We start from the raw sequence: 15,043 nt of genomic DNA on the forward strand, positions 1-15,043 counted from the left end.
CCATGTCTACTAGATTTTAGGGCATATAGTTATTCAAAGAAGCAGGTCCTGGCTCTGGAGGTGTTGACTATATTTAATGTTGATTTAATACAAAAAAGTAAGTGGAGCAGCATTAAAGGGATTTAGAAGGAAAAAGGATCATGTTTACCTGGCTTTGTTGAGGAAGTCTCCCGTATAGAAGATGGGATTTGAGCAGGACAGAGAGGTATCAACTGAAACCCTATTTGATTTATTTTTCCAGCAGCAGTGAGGTGATAGTTTTTAGGAAGTTGGTCTTTCCCTTAGCCAGTATAGAACCCTTACTTACCGTATTACTTTGTGTGATTTCACAGCAACGGGTGGTCCTTCAGGCATCCGGACAGTAATAGAACGCCAGCATGGAATTGTCCTGAAAGTGGTTTATCCTCAGGCAGACAGCAACCTCCGAAACATTCTGACAGAGCAGCTGGTGGCACTGATTGATTGCTTCCTGGATGGTTATGTTTCCCAGCTGAAGTCTCTGGACCGATCTGGTGATCAAGAAAGATATAACAGTCTGGAAATGGAATACCTACAGAAAAGATCAGATCTCTTATCTCCACTTCGTAAGTGCATGGTATTTAGCAAGGCCCATGGGTCTTTGAATTTGCAGAACAGAGGAAGGAGTCAGATCGTTAATGCAGCGTATTCAGTGTGCTATCATTCATCCAAGCCTAACCAAGAACTTAAAGCATACATACAGCTTTCTGTGTTCATTTGTTCAACCTTATTTTCAAAACTTGCCAGATACAAGCACCATGCTGAAGAGCATTTGAAAAAGTAAATTAGCAACAGATGGAGACTGCCCTCCAAGAGCTTGTCATCTGAGACCTTGACACGAATAACTAGTCTGCCCAGTAGAGCATGATGAAGCCTGTTCAGCAGAGGACACGTTCTTTTCATAGTTAGGATGAGGAGGTGGGGTTGTACACATAGGAAGGGAATAGCTTCATAGGTAGGCAGGAACAAAGTGGATTAAATTTGCCTCTTTAATGAATTTATGTGGATTATGAAACTAAATGCCAGTAACTGGAAAGATTTCTATTCCATTATTTTTAGAGTATGGTATGAGTTAAGGGTAAAATTTCATGTAATATTTTTTATCACATATTAAGTTTTCACTGACAGGATTTTTTTTTTTCCATCTGTTCTCATTTTTACAGTCACACTAGGCCAGTACCCGTGGGCTGCTTCATTAGCAGAAAAGTACTGTGACTTTGATATCTTAGTACAGATGTGTGAGCAGACCGACAACCAGACCAGACTCCAGCGCTACATGACCCAATTTGCCAATCAGGTAGGTAACGAATGTCAGGGACGTAGGCAGTGGATCCTGTAGTAGGTTTTACCATTTCAAATCTTACTTGGGTTTTTAGGAAGATGATGTACAGTCTTTTTGCAGTTAACTTAGATACTAATTTGTGCGTTGTGTTTCTTTGTAAATTGGCAGACAATTCCAAATATTGAAAGATTTTTTGACCTTTGAAGAATGTGTTAAAACTTTCATTTCTGTTCTGATATTTCCAGTTATAATTAAAAGTAAATAGACGAATATTGGGAGAGTTTTAAAACTTTGAAAAAAGATCTTGGGAGAACAGGATGCTGCAGCTTTTGGAGAGCTCAGCTTTCCTCAGTTGACATCATGCTTATTTTTTTAAAGAAGTTCTCATTATGACACTCTCTAGGTGAAAGTCACTCACAATTTCACCACCCAGAGAGAACCCTTTTTATCATTTGGTTTATATTGTTCTGGTCTTTTCACTGTATAGTATTACAGACAAACATACTTTGCCAATTGCTTATTTCCCTTAATATATCACAAATATTTGTCCTTCTTATTAAGTATTTCACAACAATGTTTTTGATGGTGTTATGGTATATTGTGAACTGGGTGTAACTTACCGTATTTGACCAGGGCCTGATTGTTGGACACGGCTTATTTGGTATTTCAAAATAGTGCTTAAGTAAATACTTTTGTGCCCATATGATTTTTATTCTTTTTGTGGATTCTAGCCCTTTGTCAACATTTTCCATCCATTTTTGCATTCTTTTATTCTCTTTAATATGTTTAGTAATTATTTAAAAATCCTTCCATGCTACCTCCAAAATCTGATCATTCTCCGGTCTGGTTCTGTTGTCTAGTTATTAGTCATATTTTTCTGCTTTTTATGTCTTGTAACTTTTTTGTTTTATTTTGGATATTGTGTATAAAGGAACCTTAAAGGTGGAAATGAATGCTATTTTTCTCTGGGGAGGCAGATAGGGTGAGAGGCAGGTCACTCGATTCATCAAGAATAGAGGTGGGCCAAGGCTTCGTTGTGGCTTTTGTTATATTCATTTCATTTCTGGTTTTGAAGTCTTGTGGGATTGGTATGTTCGTTGCAGAATTCCTTCTTTAGTGGAAACATCTCTTACATACTGTGTGACTGTAGGACATTTTAGTCTTCCTTTCCACCCTAGGCTTCCATACTTACCCCAGCATTCAGCAAAGTCTGGTGGGAAAAACCAGCTAGGCATTGAGGGCCTCTCTAGATTCTTATTTATCATGCCAGTCTGCATGGCCTTCTGGCACAGAATTCAGTCTTTGAGAATCTTTCGTTCTGCACTGTCACATAGAACTTCCTGTGACACTGAAGATCTTACTCATATATTTTGTCTAAGATAGGACATAGGGCCATTGAGCACTTGAAATGTGGCGAGTGTGACTGAGGAACTGAATTTTAAAATTTTAACTGAGTTTAAACAGCTACATGTAGCTAATGGCTACCATACCATACCACGCACATCTAAAGTTTACATGACCTTGAGCAAGATTCCCTTTCTGAATCCGAATTCCTCATTTATTAAATGAGATGACTAAGTTTTTTTTAAGGCCCTACCATATAGAAAATAAGTATTTAAGGATTTCTGTTCTGCAATCTAAGACCTTTGAAAAAAATTAATATTTTATTATAAGAAATGTACTTTTTAAAACTGTATTACTGAATATTACTGGATTCCTTGCCCTGTTATTTGTAGAATTTTTCAGACTTCCTCTTCCGTTGGTATCTGGAGAAAGGAAAGCGAGGCAAATTATTATCTCAGCCCATTTCTCAGCATGGAGAGTTGGCGAATTTTTTGCAGGCTCATGAACATCTCAGCTGGTTACATGAAATTAACAGCCAAGAATTAGAAAAGGTAAGAAGGATTGAGTTACATGGAGCAGATTTAGGCAATTTTTTACTTGTTTAGTTTAGTGATTAAAATACTATTTAGAGATTATTTTACTATCTTATTTTTTTTTTAAAGATTTTATTTATTTATTTGACAGAGCGAGAGAGGGAACACAAGCAGGGGGAGTGGGAGAGGGAGAAGTAGGCTTCCCACTGAGCAGGGAGCCCCATGCGGGTCTCCATCCCAGGACCCCGGGATCATGACCTGAGCTGAAGGCAGACCCTTGACAACTGAGCCACCCAGGTGCCCCTAGAGATTTTTTTAAATATGTATCTCCTATTCTATGACATAATTTAAATAAAGTGTTCTTTTTTATTTATGATGGCATTGCCATTACTTTTAATGTCTCAATAAAAAAAGTACCTTGTGATTTGACTACTATTACAGTAAAGCACAAAAATTTTATTAATGTGTAAATAACAGTCTGTGGCCTTTTTTTTGTAATGAGTATTTTCTTAAAAATGTTCAAATTATGAGTAAAAACAGTACACTAAATAGTTTTAAAGTTTGTCCTTGACAAGTTGTTGAAGTGAATGTATAATTGTTATAGAACAGATGTTTTGTACATGTTTCTTTTCCCAATAATTAGTGTGGCTGGTTAATATTTTATTGAGTAATTACTCTCAGTATATAGTACCAGTCAGGTTTAGGTTTGCTAGTATTGGATCTGATCTTTCCTTGGTATCAGTAAGGGGGGGAAACAACTATGGGTTGTACTTAACCTTTATTTAAATTTGAATTTAATACTCAGGATCTTACCATTTTTCCATATTTTGTTTATCGTAGGCTCATGCAACACTGCTGGGTTTGGCAAACGTGGAAACTCATTACTTTGCAAAGAAAAAAACCCTTCTTGGTTTGAGTAAATTGGCTGCGTTGGCTTCAGACTTTTCAGAGAATATACTGCAAGAAAAAATTGAAGGTAAAAGAAAGGATTTGAACATCAGTCATGCTATCAATGAACTCTGTGCATTCCTATTATCATTTAATAGGGTTCATTAGACACCAGGACCCATCTCTCCTTTAAGAGGAGTGATTCAGTGTCGTTAGACCCTTACTCAAGTATGTATTTTTTGGGATTCTGTTTTTTAGAGAAAATTTGTATGTTAAATAAGAATTCCTAAGAAGGATGTTACATGATTTGAAGAGTGTTCTGAGTACACCCGTAGTGACTCATATTCTAAGAACAAGAAGAACTGCAAAGAAATCTTGACCTTTACTCAGTGGGTTTTATTGTAGATAGTGGTAATTTTGAAGCTACTGGTTTCAGAATTCAAAACTTTTTGGTGTCATAATTGTATACAACTATTTTGTTATATTGTAGGTTGAGAAAATGATTGGGTATATTGTTATTTTTGAGAACCAAGGGGAAGGGAGATGAAATTTAGAAGGAAGATGAGGAAGAACCCTGTACTGCATTTGAATTGGAGATAATCAGATGGAATCATGATTGTTTAAAATTAAAGTATTTCTTGGCTCTGTTCAGTGAAAAGGCCTAAAATCAGTGACACCCCCGTAGCATGAGTATACCTAGTCCTATACTTTGGCTTCTAACTACTATTTCTCAGTAAAAGGAATTGAGGGTTATTGAAGAAATGATCTTGGGAAGTCTTGTTTAGCCAGAAAGCAGGGTTAATGTAGAGATGTCAACACAATAGCCTCCACTAGCCAAGTTTGGGGATAATTTGAACACCAAAAAGAATGATAGTAAAGCATTTTATTTCACCGTTTAAAAAACGTTTAAAAACAAAAAATCCATAAATCCACAGTGATACCCAAAAGGGGAGGGGTCAGTGAAATGCTTCTTTACAAAAAAAGAATACCAACTAATAAATGTAGAATAGGACTTGGGAAGTCATCTTGCAACCCTGGTGACTAATTAGTCATCAAAGGATGCTAAAACCATTGAGTTTAAGGGTTGGGGGAAGAAGATCATGTCATGTTTTCAGAGTATTATTACACAGATCTAATAGATACCATCGTCAGCAGTGAGACAAACTCAAATTATATGCTTCCTGGAGTGATGTAATGTGACAGTGTAGAATACCACCTGTGTTGCTTTCATGCTAGAAATGGTCAACCTGAATCTAACCACAAGGGAGTGATTAGATATATCCTGTTTGTGGGGCATTTTGCAATATAATTGGCCCAGACTCTTCAAAATTCAGCAGCATGAAAGACAAAAAAAAAGACAAGAGGCTGTTTTAGATTAAAGTAGCCTGAGAGCTGTGACAACCAAATACAGTGTGAGATGCTTGATCAACTCCTCAGTCATCCCCCAAATAACTAACTATGACAAACATTTTGGGGACGACTGGGGAAATGTGAACATAATATTAGATGACATTACTTTATTTGTGTTAAATTTTTCAGACTTGATAATGATACTTGGTTGAATGCCCTTGTTCTTAGGAGGTATATGCTAAAGTATTTAGAAACGAAATGGCATGAAAGTCTGCAACTTCCATATTGCGTAGGGGGGAAAGCAAATAGGTTGGTAGGTAGGTAGATAGATAAAGAAAGATGGCAAAATGTTAATAGCAGGTAACTCTAGGTATACAGTGTACACTGCATTCTTTTTTAAAATTTTGTGTAGGTTTGGAATTTTTCAAAATTAAAATTGGAGGGGATCTTAGCTATGTGGTCAGGAGTGAAGTATATGCAAATATAGGTGTGTGGTTGCAGGGCTTAGCCACAGAGTCCAGCTTCTGAGGTATGGATTCCAATTATACTGCCATTTTTTTCTTTGGGGAGTGGGAATAGTGGAAAGAATCTGGATGGAAATTGGAGAGATCTGGTTTCAGTTATTTTCTCCAGCTTACTAGTTTTGTGACCTTGGGTACCCTCTGAGCCTCAGTTCCTTGGCTATAAAATGGGTAGTTGTAAGGATCGGAGACACTCTTCCTTGAAAAAAATGTTTCGCATATATTAAGTCCTTAATAAATCATATAACTTTTAACTTTTATCATTTAACTTTTATTACTAAAATTATTATTCACTCTTTAGGAGATTCTTCAGTCTTTCATTTTTAAGTACTAGTAGTGCCTATTGCTCTAGAGAAGTGTGTATATATTCTGCAAGGTTGGCTGATAGTCTGACATGGGAAACCATATTTTAGCCTGGTCACCAGAGATAGACTATGTTAATCAAATCAAGGTTTTATTTCTTGCTCCCCCACCCACCAGAAATCATTAGAACTCTGGTCACCGTTTTGATTTGATCACTTCTTAACTTTCACTTTCTTAAAACAGTGGGAGTATTTTCAGGTGTCAGTAATTACCTATGGACTATCAGTGTGTCTGGTCATAGGGAGTAGATTTTTAAAAAATAACTTTCTGGTTATATGAAAAATTCCTATGGAAATTTGTAAATCACCAGGAAGAACACAATAAAAAAAAATTGTTCCTATAATCTCACTGCCTCAGAGATTACTACTGTTACTATTTCGTGTATCCTCCCAGTCTGTTTTTCTTGGTATGGAAATTGCACAAAAATGATTTGTTTGTTATAAAATTAGGATCACATGGAGTGATGTCAGTATTTGAGCATATTTATGCTTTGGTCACTGTACTTTGCTGTGACTGCTGTGTTTATGAGGCTGCATGGCAGTTCTCGATCCTTTTCCCCTGCAGCCCAGCACACTTTCCTGGGCAAAGCCTGGGAATGGGCTGCAGCCTGAATAGCCTCACCCCGTCACCTCATCCTATTGAGATTACCATTGCTAATTAGGTTTGGCACATAAACTTCCAGGTTTTGTTTTTCCTGGAATATACTCATGGTGGCTTTTAAATAGATCATTTCCCTTAGTGAAAGATTATATTAGAAACTCTGGCAGGAGTTGCTGAGTTACCAGAAAATGGGACTGGGTGACCCCCGATTTGAGGGACTTGTGCCTCATGAAATAGCCATCTGTTCTACAACTCCTTCAAACAGTAGTGTTATTTTCATAGCTCTTCTCTCCCCTCCTATTTGTGGTGACTGTGATTGTTTATATGATTTGAATCAAACCATGAGTATGTTTTAACATCAGGAATCAAGAGTTAGCAGAATTTATAACATTTTAGGATCACCAGGTAGTGATGAGATTACCTTTAGAGATGTTCCTCTTTTTTTTTTTTTAATTTAGATTTGTTTTATGATAGAGCAGAAGAGTTTACTCCCCTTCCTGCCTCTCATTTTGAATTCTAGAAATGGCTGAGCAGGAGCGCTTTCTTTTGCACCAGGAGACCCTGCCTGAACAGCTGCTGGCGGAGAAACAGCTAAGTCTCAGTGCGATGCCAGTGCTGACTGCCCCTCAGCTCATCAGCGTGCGTGCTTTTCCCATCCTTGCACCGTTTCTCAGTCTCAAAACAGCATCGGTATTTCTTGAGTCAGATGGTATAGTTCCTATGAGTAGTCATCTCCTCACTTCCTGTTTTTCTGGTAACTTTCCCCTTCCCCCAGAATAAGTTGTTAGAAGCTGCTTGAGAGCAGGATGCACATTAGCAGAAAGTAGTGGATCAGCTTCTGCCTCCCTGTAGATCTCCACCTGTTCCTAGAGATGCTCATGCCGGTGACCAGAAGAAAGTTCTTGTATTTTCTTTTCCAGCATAGGACACATATGTACCATGAGGTACAGTTCAGGCTGTTCCATAAGAAAAATGGTTTAAGGAACTGGATTTTCATAGCCTATAAGTACCATCCTCACCCTTTTCCTTTGGAACATAACACATTCTTAAGGGCATAGCTACATTATGGGCTGTAGCCTGGGTACTACAACAAAAGATACTTTTGTTGTTAAGTACACTTGTAGCCTTAACTCTGCTTCTCTCTTTGCCTTTCAGGAAAGCATTTCAAATGCAAGAGCGATGTAGGATCACTTTGAATTTGCTCTAATTTTATTAAAAAGAGGACAATTGAAAAACTTCAGTGTTTTAGACATTACTAGTAACAGATTTCCTGTAATTGAGCTCACAACGGCCTCTCCTTATATAGCATATTGCAAAGAATATGCTCAAAAGAATACTAAAATATGTATACTATCTTGAACCTAAGAATATAAATTTACTGACATTTTAAAAGTACGTATACCAAGATTTGCAAATCAGTTAGTTTATTATGAGGATAGATGGAATGTGATTTCCAAAGATGATAGTCTTACTATAAAATAAAAATACCTTTGACTTACTTAAAAGACAATGACATATTTTGTCCATAAATTTCTCTAGTCTTGGTTATATGATTACTTAAAATAATCCTCAACCTTATTTGAACTTTCTATAGCTGTATATCTGTGAAGAAAACAGAAGAGCTAATGAATATGATTTCAAGAAAGCTTTGGACTTGCTGGAGTATATTGATGAGGTAAGTATAAAATCACTTGAGATGATCACAGGCAAGTATCACAGTTTATATATATGGTTTTCTGTAGAACTGAATACCTATAAAAAGAGAAAAAAATACCTCTTGTAGCCAATCATGACAATATGTTAATTTAGAAAGACTCTCTGGTTCAGCTATTCCTAACTCTTGGAATGTGTATAGTTCTTTAGAAAAGCTGTCAGGAGATTCCCTTTCCTGATAATTCTCACACATTCCCAGATGTCTTTTTCTGTGCATGAATAAAAAACACCACTTTTCAGAGTCCTGAGGTATTTTTTCTCTTTCATCATTAAGTCATTATTAGTTCCTCAGTCTGATATGTTGCTTTATCAATTTATTCTTCACATTATTCACCCTAAGAGGAGCTGTTTCTCAACCTTTTTCTTGGGGGTGGGGGGGAGCTTTAAATGACAATTCTGTAGGTTAAATAGTTGGCCCTGCAATAGATAGATTTTAAAAATGTAGTGTATTGCCTTTTATGTTACCTTGTTTAAAGTCTTAACCCTTTCAAGTTTCCTGATAAAATCAGATTATCACAGAATAATCAGAAACTAATTCTCACAGTTACTAATTGGCTTACGCTTCTGAGTATTCATGTCTGAAATTTTTTTAAATTATGAATTAAGGTAAATCAATTGTATTTATGCAGAATTAGTTAACATAACTCAAATTTAAGCATGTATTTTTTTTAAATCAGCACTTAATGAGGATTTTTTTGTTTTACTGTAAAGGAGGAAGATGTAAATATAAATGATCTAAAACTGGAAATCCTTTGCAAAGCTCTTCAGAGAGATAAGTAAGTTCTCATAGCATGACTCTAATCTATGGTTTTAGAAAAGGACTCTTTAGGAAGATTATGATATCCTATATCTAATGGTTTTGTAACCTAATTGTATTCTAACATAATTATAAAAATTTTATTGTGTGCATTAGTAATCTTAATTTTTCATTCAATAATTAAGGAAGAGTTTAAGGACTTAGGACCACTGGTATAATAAATCTCTACTTTTGATTTTATTTATTGAGTGAGAGAGAGCGGGGGTGGGGTGCAGAGGGAGAAGGGGAGAAAGAGAATCTCAAGCAGGCTCCACGCCCAGTGCAGAACCCAATGTGGAGCTCAGTCCCACGATCCTGAGATCATGACCTGAGTCGGACGCTTAACCGAGACACCCAGACGCCCCTGTACTTTCGATTTTAAAATTTGGACTGTCAGTTTGCACAGAAATACATATGTTCCTGATTTTCACAGAAGTTGGGCCAGTTCTACCAAACAAGAAGCTGCATTTTTTTTTAAATAAAAAGTTTATTAGAGTATCAGTACTCTCTTGTAAGTTACTGAGACCTCTTTTTCATGATCATCTCCTTCCTGAGAAGGGAGATTTCTACGGGAAATGGTGGCAAAGAAAGGTGGTGGCAGTGAAAGACTGAGAATAATCAGTTGGGGGATTGAATTGTTTCTAGGAAAAGAATTTTAGAGAATGTGACTTGAGTGCTAACACCCTTTCCTACTTACAGTTTTCCTTTATATGGTGCTGAGAAATTGCAGTAGAACTATTTTTACTAAAGCATTTCTTCCTCTGATCACTCCCAAATAGTTAAAATTGTTGTTCTATTTGGTCTTGGAGGTCACTCTCTGAAGCATCTAGCTCTGCCCACTTGATTCTCCTTCCTAATCTTAAAAAAGTATGCTGTCGTTTGGAATTCCTTGTCATGGCTTCACGTTTAAAAACTTTAAGGTATTGGGGCGCCTGGGTGGCTCACACATGCCTTTGGCTCATGTCATGATCTTTGGGTCCTGGGATCGAGCCCCACATCAGGCTCTGGGCAGGGGTGGGGGTGGGGGGTGGTGGTCGTGGTGGTCTCCCCCCCCAATCAGGGGTAGGGGGTGGTCTACCCCCCTCAAATAAAATAAAATAATGCATTGGGGGAGCATTTAAGGTATTGTGGAATATATTCATTGATTACTACAAAGCAGTGGTTTGTGTGTGTGTGTGTGTGTGTGTGTGTATGTGTTTCAGCAGTAGATAATTTCACTAGATAAAGAAAACTTATATTGTAATAGACCCTGGTTACCATTTTACTTTTATGAAAAGCAGAATATGTTACAGTATATTGTAACTATTACCTGTGCTCTGAAGATCTGCTTTGGAGTCTTTACTAGATTTGTTGTTTATTTATAGAATTATTTTGGGAAAGATGGTTTGCTACTTTGTTTTGACATCAAATACATATGGTTATGTTGGGCGAATAGCTACGTGAGTGTAGCATTTTGTATCTAATATAGAGACTTAAGTATATTCAACATTGAAACCTCCCTTATTTAAGTACTTTGAAACAGTATCACAAAACTCAAGATTCTCCACCCCTGGAACAACAGCAAAACAAAACTACAGTAGCAAACAGAAGTCATTTATTTCAGATATGTCCATGATTTCATTTTCTTCTCATTGCAATTTTGTTTTCTAGCTGGTCTAGTTCAGATGGTAAGGATGATCCAATTGAAGTATCTAAAGACAGTATATTTGTGAAAATCTTACAGAAACTTTTAAAAGATGGTAAGTGGTTTGTTAATATTGGAAGTTATAGCATCAGTCCTCAATTTTAGAAATCTGAGAAAAATGGGGATTTGCCAAGGTGTCAATGCCAGGGCGATTTAAGATTAAACAGTATCATACTCAGAATTAGATTTGTTTAAAATGAAGGAAGGGTTTTTTTCTTTCCTCTCCCAGTTGGGGGAGCATGTGTCAAAGTGAAGTCTCCATCCACATGGGTCCTGGTGGACTCCAGTGGGCAAAGTCTCCATGCTGATTCAGGATGGACAAGGAATGGATTCAGATGTTGGTTGTGACACCAAAAATCTGTATGATAGAAGTAGCCATTTCCTTTAATTTTTCAGTTAACTCTTGTGAAGATTGAAAACTTGAAATAATATATAAATGAGAAATAACTTTTTGATATATAACTGACCATACTAAAGTGCAAATTACAGAATGCTTTTTTACACATTCATTTTGGACATTAACACTCTGAAATTCATTTTAGGAACAAAATAAAAAAGGAACAAGAAGGGTATGTTTTGCACCTAAAACAGCAAAATTCCATTTGCTGATTGAGACACAAATTAGGTAAAGAAGCTTTTATGGATAAAATGCTATTCTCGGGGGAATCTGAAGTAGAGGATACAGTTGACCCTTGAACAATGTGTGGATGAGGGGCACTGACCCCCAGCATGGTTGAAAATCCACATATAACTGTTAACTCCCTCAAAACTTCACTACCATTAGCCTGCTATTGACCAGAAACCTTACCAATAACATAGTCAACACATACTTTGCATGTGTATTATATATTATATTCTTATAAGATAAATTAGAGAAGAGAAATTGTTAATTGAGAAAATACATTTACAGTACTGTACTGTATCAAAAAAATTTGCAAGTATATGGACCCATGCAGTTCAAACCCGTGTTCAAGGATCAACTGTATTTACTTTCAGCTTTTTTCATATTACTGGGAGCTTAATATATGGAGAGTGTTAAGACTAGAGATGAGCAGTTTTGCACATTTTGTACATGTGTGGCTCATATTTATTACAGAATGTTCTGTCAAAATGTGTCATACTAAATTTAGGCAATGCGCAAAATAGACTTAGTGTTTACCAGTAATCTTTGCAGATATAAGGATACTCTGTGTTATACCAAATGGAAAAAATACACATTGATAAGTTATTGTAAATTCAGCCCCTCTAAATGGATAGGACTTTTATCCATCATTCTAACATTTACACGCATTTGGAAGTTTTCTATACATATATATGCAAGATACATTATTTAATCTACATAAAACATGACGAACCCCGTCCCTGGTATGTAGTAGTCACTCAATAGACATTTGTCCTTTGAGTACCTACATGTATTTTGCAGATTCGTAACCCAGACTCCTCTGTAATGGATTGTGTTCTGCAGTCTTCTATTTCAGAATTGCTTGCTTAACCAGGGGACGTGAAGGGGGACCCTTAGAAAAGTAGTGTGAAACTAACCACACCAACCAGTATTCTGAGGTGAAACAGAAGCAAACTCTCAGTGTTTGCGTGTCAGAAGCTTTTGTTTTACAGCCCATCTGATGGTCTCTTAGCATTACTTTTCAGACTTGTAGTCTCCTTTTGTAAGTGATCCAATGAAAATGTAATTCTGTGAATAGATTACTTGGAACTTGCTCATAATTGATCTGGACTTTTATTTTGAAAAAGGGATACTTGATCATCCTACCATGAGAGATTTAATAAAGTGCATTCTTTTTCAAAGATGAGTAAATAACACAAAGGTTAATTAAGCCTTTTCATTGTCACAAAAATAAAAATTAAAAATGAAATAATGAAGGGATATAGCAAAATAATCTTTTGTTTGAAAGTATTTGAAATACTTGAAATTCATAAAGAGCTAAAATGCACCTGTAAGACTTTCTCTTTTTTGTATTTAGAAATGAAAAAATAACTGGATATGATTGATTTCTCTGTACTGCTGGAGAGATTTTCCAGTTGAGCCTCATAGATTATTAGAAAGCATTTGGACCCAAATCCAGTGTTTTCCATGAAGTTTGTTTCTTAAAAGTGCCACAGAATTGAATTGTGGCTAATTAAGTGGTTAGTGCTATTTAAAGGTGACTTTGCTGTTTTTGTTATTCTCAGATAATAAATCATAGATGAACAATAGGAATGGAAAGTTGTGACTGTGCAGAAAGAATTGTTAAATTGTGACCAAAGGACAAAAACAAGTAGAAACTACTATAGAAATAAATAAACATATATATACAAATGAAAGGTGTATATAGACTTATAACAAGAAGTTATAGACATTTATTTTTGGAAGCTTTTTAATAATATAGCTACTATATACAATAGCAGATGTTTTTAAAAGGACAGATCCTGACGGTAGAGAGATATAGATAGCCTCATATTTCATAAGCTCTGGCAGCCAACAATTACTTCAGTTTGTGGAAAGAATTGATTCTATAATACATTTAACTTACCCACATGGAGCTTTTCAGTTTGCTTTTAATATTATTGAGGTACATTATACACAAAATACATATATCGATACATGGACTTTAAGTTTTTTTCTAATTAGCCACCAGCATTTAATAGTTGAGAAGTGTCTTACAAAAGTCTTAACTTTCTTGGGGTGCCTGGGTGGCTCAGATGGCTAAATGTCTGCCTTTGCTCAGGTCATGATTCTAGGGTCCTGGGATTGAGCCTCATATCAGGCTCCTGGCTCAGCAGGGAGTCTGCTTCTCCCTCTCCCTCTGCCTCTCCCCCTGCTCATTCTCTCTCTCTCTCTCTCTCTCTCTCTCTCTCTATCTCTCTCTCTATCTCTGTGTCTCAAATGAATAAACAAAATCTTAAAAAAAATCTTACTTTCTTAATTCTAAGAATCAAAATATTGGCCTAAACTGGACTGAAATATTGTCCTGGCAACAGTCAACAATCTGATGAGCGCTGCCCCATTTGGGTGAGGCGTTGGCTCTTAAGTTTACCAAGATCCCCGAGGCCGCCTTCCTTATACCACCGGGCAGAGTTTCAACGCCTGCTGTGAAGAAAAGAAGTCATCAAATATTAGTTCTAAACAGAGGGCATGCATGATAAAAATAGAAGCCAAACAAGATGTTAAAAATTTTTTAAAGATTTTATTTTTTTATTTGACAGAGACACAGCGAGAGAGGGAACACAAGCAGGGGGAGTGGGAGAGGGAGAAGCAGGCTCCCTGCTAAGCAGGGAGCCCGATGCGGGGCTCGGCTCAATCCCAGGACCCTGGGATCATGACCTGAGCCGAACGCAGACGCTTAACGACTGAGCCACCCAGGCACCCCAAGATGTTTAATTTTTTTAGAGAATTGATCTTTTAGAAATTACTGTATTTTCAGAAGTGTAATGCTGTGTTACAGACAAAAAGTATTTGAAGTATTTTAATTATAATGATCTATAAATAGTTCAGATTTCACCTCATAACATTTATTAACCCAGATTTTTATTATATAACAGTTAAGTACAAAAAGTGATGCTAGGCACTTTGAGGGTATTGAAAAAAAAAACTCAGTATTTGATTTTGGGAACCTTATGGTAATGTGACATTATAAAACAGTCTTATTAATTGAAAATTTTTTTCCAGTTTTATCAAGTGAGAAAACATATACCTTTTTGTAACTACACAGATCCTAATTCAACAGTTTCATTTCATCAGTGCTCATTGACTTTCCACCTTTATAGAAGTCTAATGAAGAAATGATTCTTCACCTGTCTCATTTCACACTGTAATATATTTTGAGACACTGGAGCTAGTTTTCATGATCCTATTCTACTAAATTATTTCCCTATATATAATTGGCTATATATTTAATATATAATTGTTGAAATACTTGAATATATAATTGTTGGAATATATAATTGTTTGAAATA

The 15,043-nt window shown here is 36.3% G+C and overlaps 1 protein-coding gene across 2 annotated transcripts in view; it reads left to right on the top strand.

Moving 5' to 3' along the window:
* NUP133 (nucleoporin 133) overlaps positions 1–15,043 on the top strand; it is a 59,930-nt gene that overhangs the window by 40,966 nt on the left and 3,921 nt on the right. The window contains exons 18-25 of one of the 2 annotated variants that reach the window (XM_025850785.2): positions 333–584; positions 1,182–1,315; positions 3,037–3,195; positions 4,018–4,153; positions 7,420–7,538; positions 8,494–8,574; positions 9,324–9,388; positions 11,059–11,147. In XM_025850785.2, coding sequence (XP_025706570.1) covers positions 333–584; positions 1,182–1,315; positions 3,037–3,195; positions 4,018–4,153; positions 7,420–7,538; positions 8,494–8,574; positions 9,324–9,388; positions 11,059–11,147 — 1,035 coding nt within the window. Of the gene's footprint in view, positions 1–332; positions 585–1,181; positions 1,316–3,036; positions 3,196–4,017; positions 4,154–7,419; positions 7,539–8,493; positions 8,575–9,323; positions 9,389–11,058; positions 11,148–15,043 lie in introns of those variants that run through there. The other variant, XR_012374334.1, reaches the window with a different exon arrangement.

The sequence above is a fragment of the Callorhinus ursinus genome, unplaced genomic scaffold (assembly GCF_003265705.2).
Source record: "Callorhinus ursinus isolate GAN/ISIS: 27379988/994484 unplaced genomic scaffold, GSC_fseal_2.0 scaffold32, whole genome shotgun sequence".
NCBI classification, from domain to species: Eukaryota; Metazoa; Chordata; class Mammalia; order Carnivora; family Otariidae; genus Callorhinus; species Callorhinus ursinus.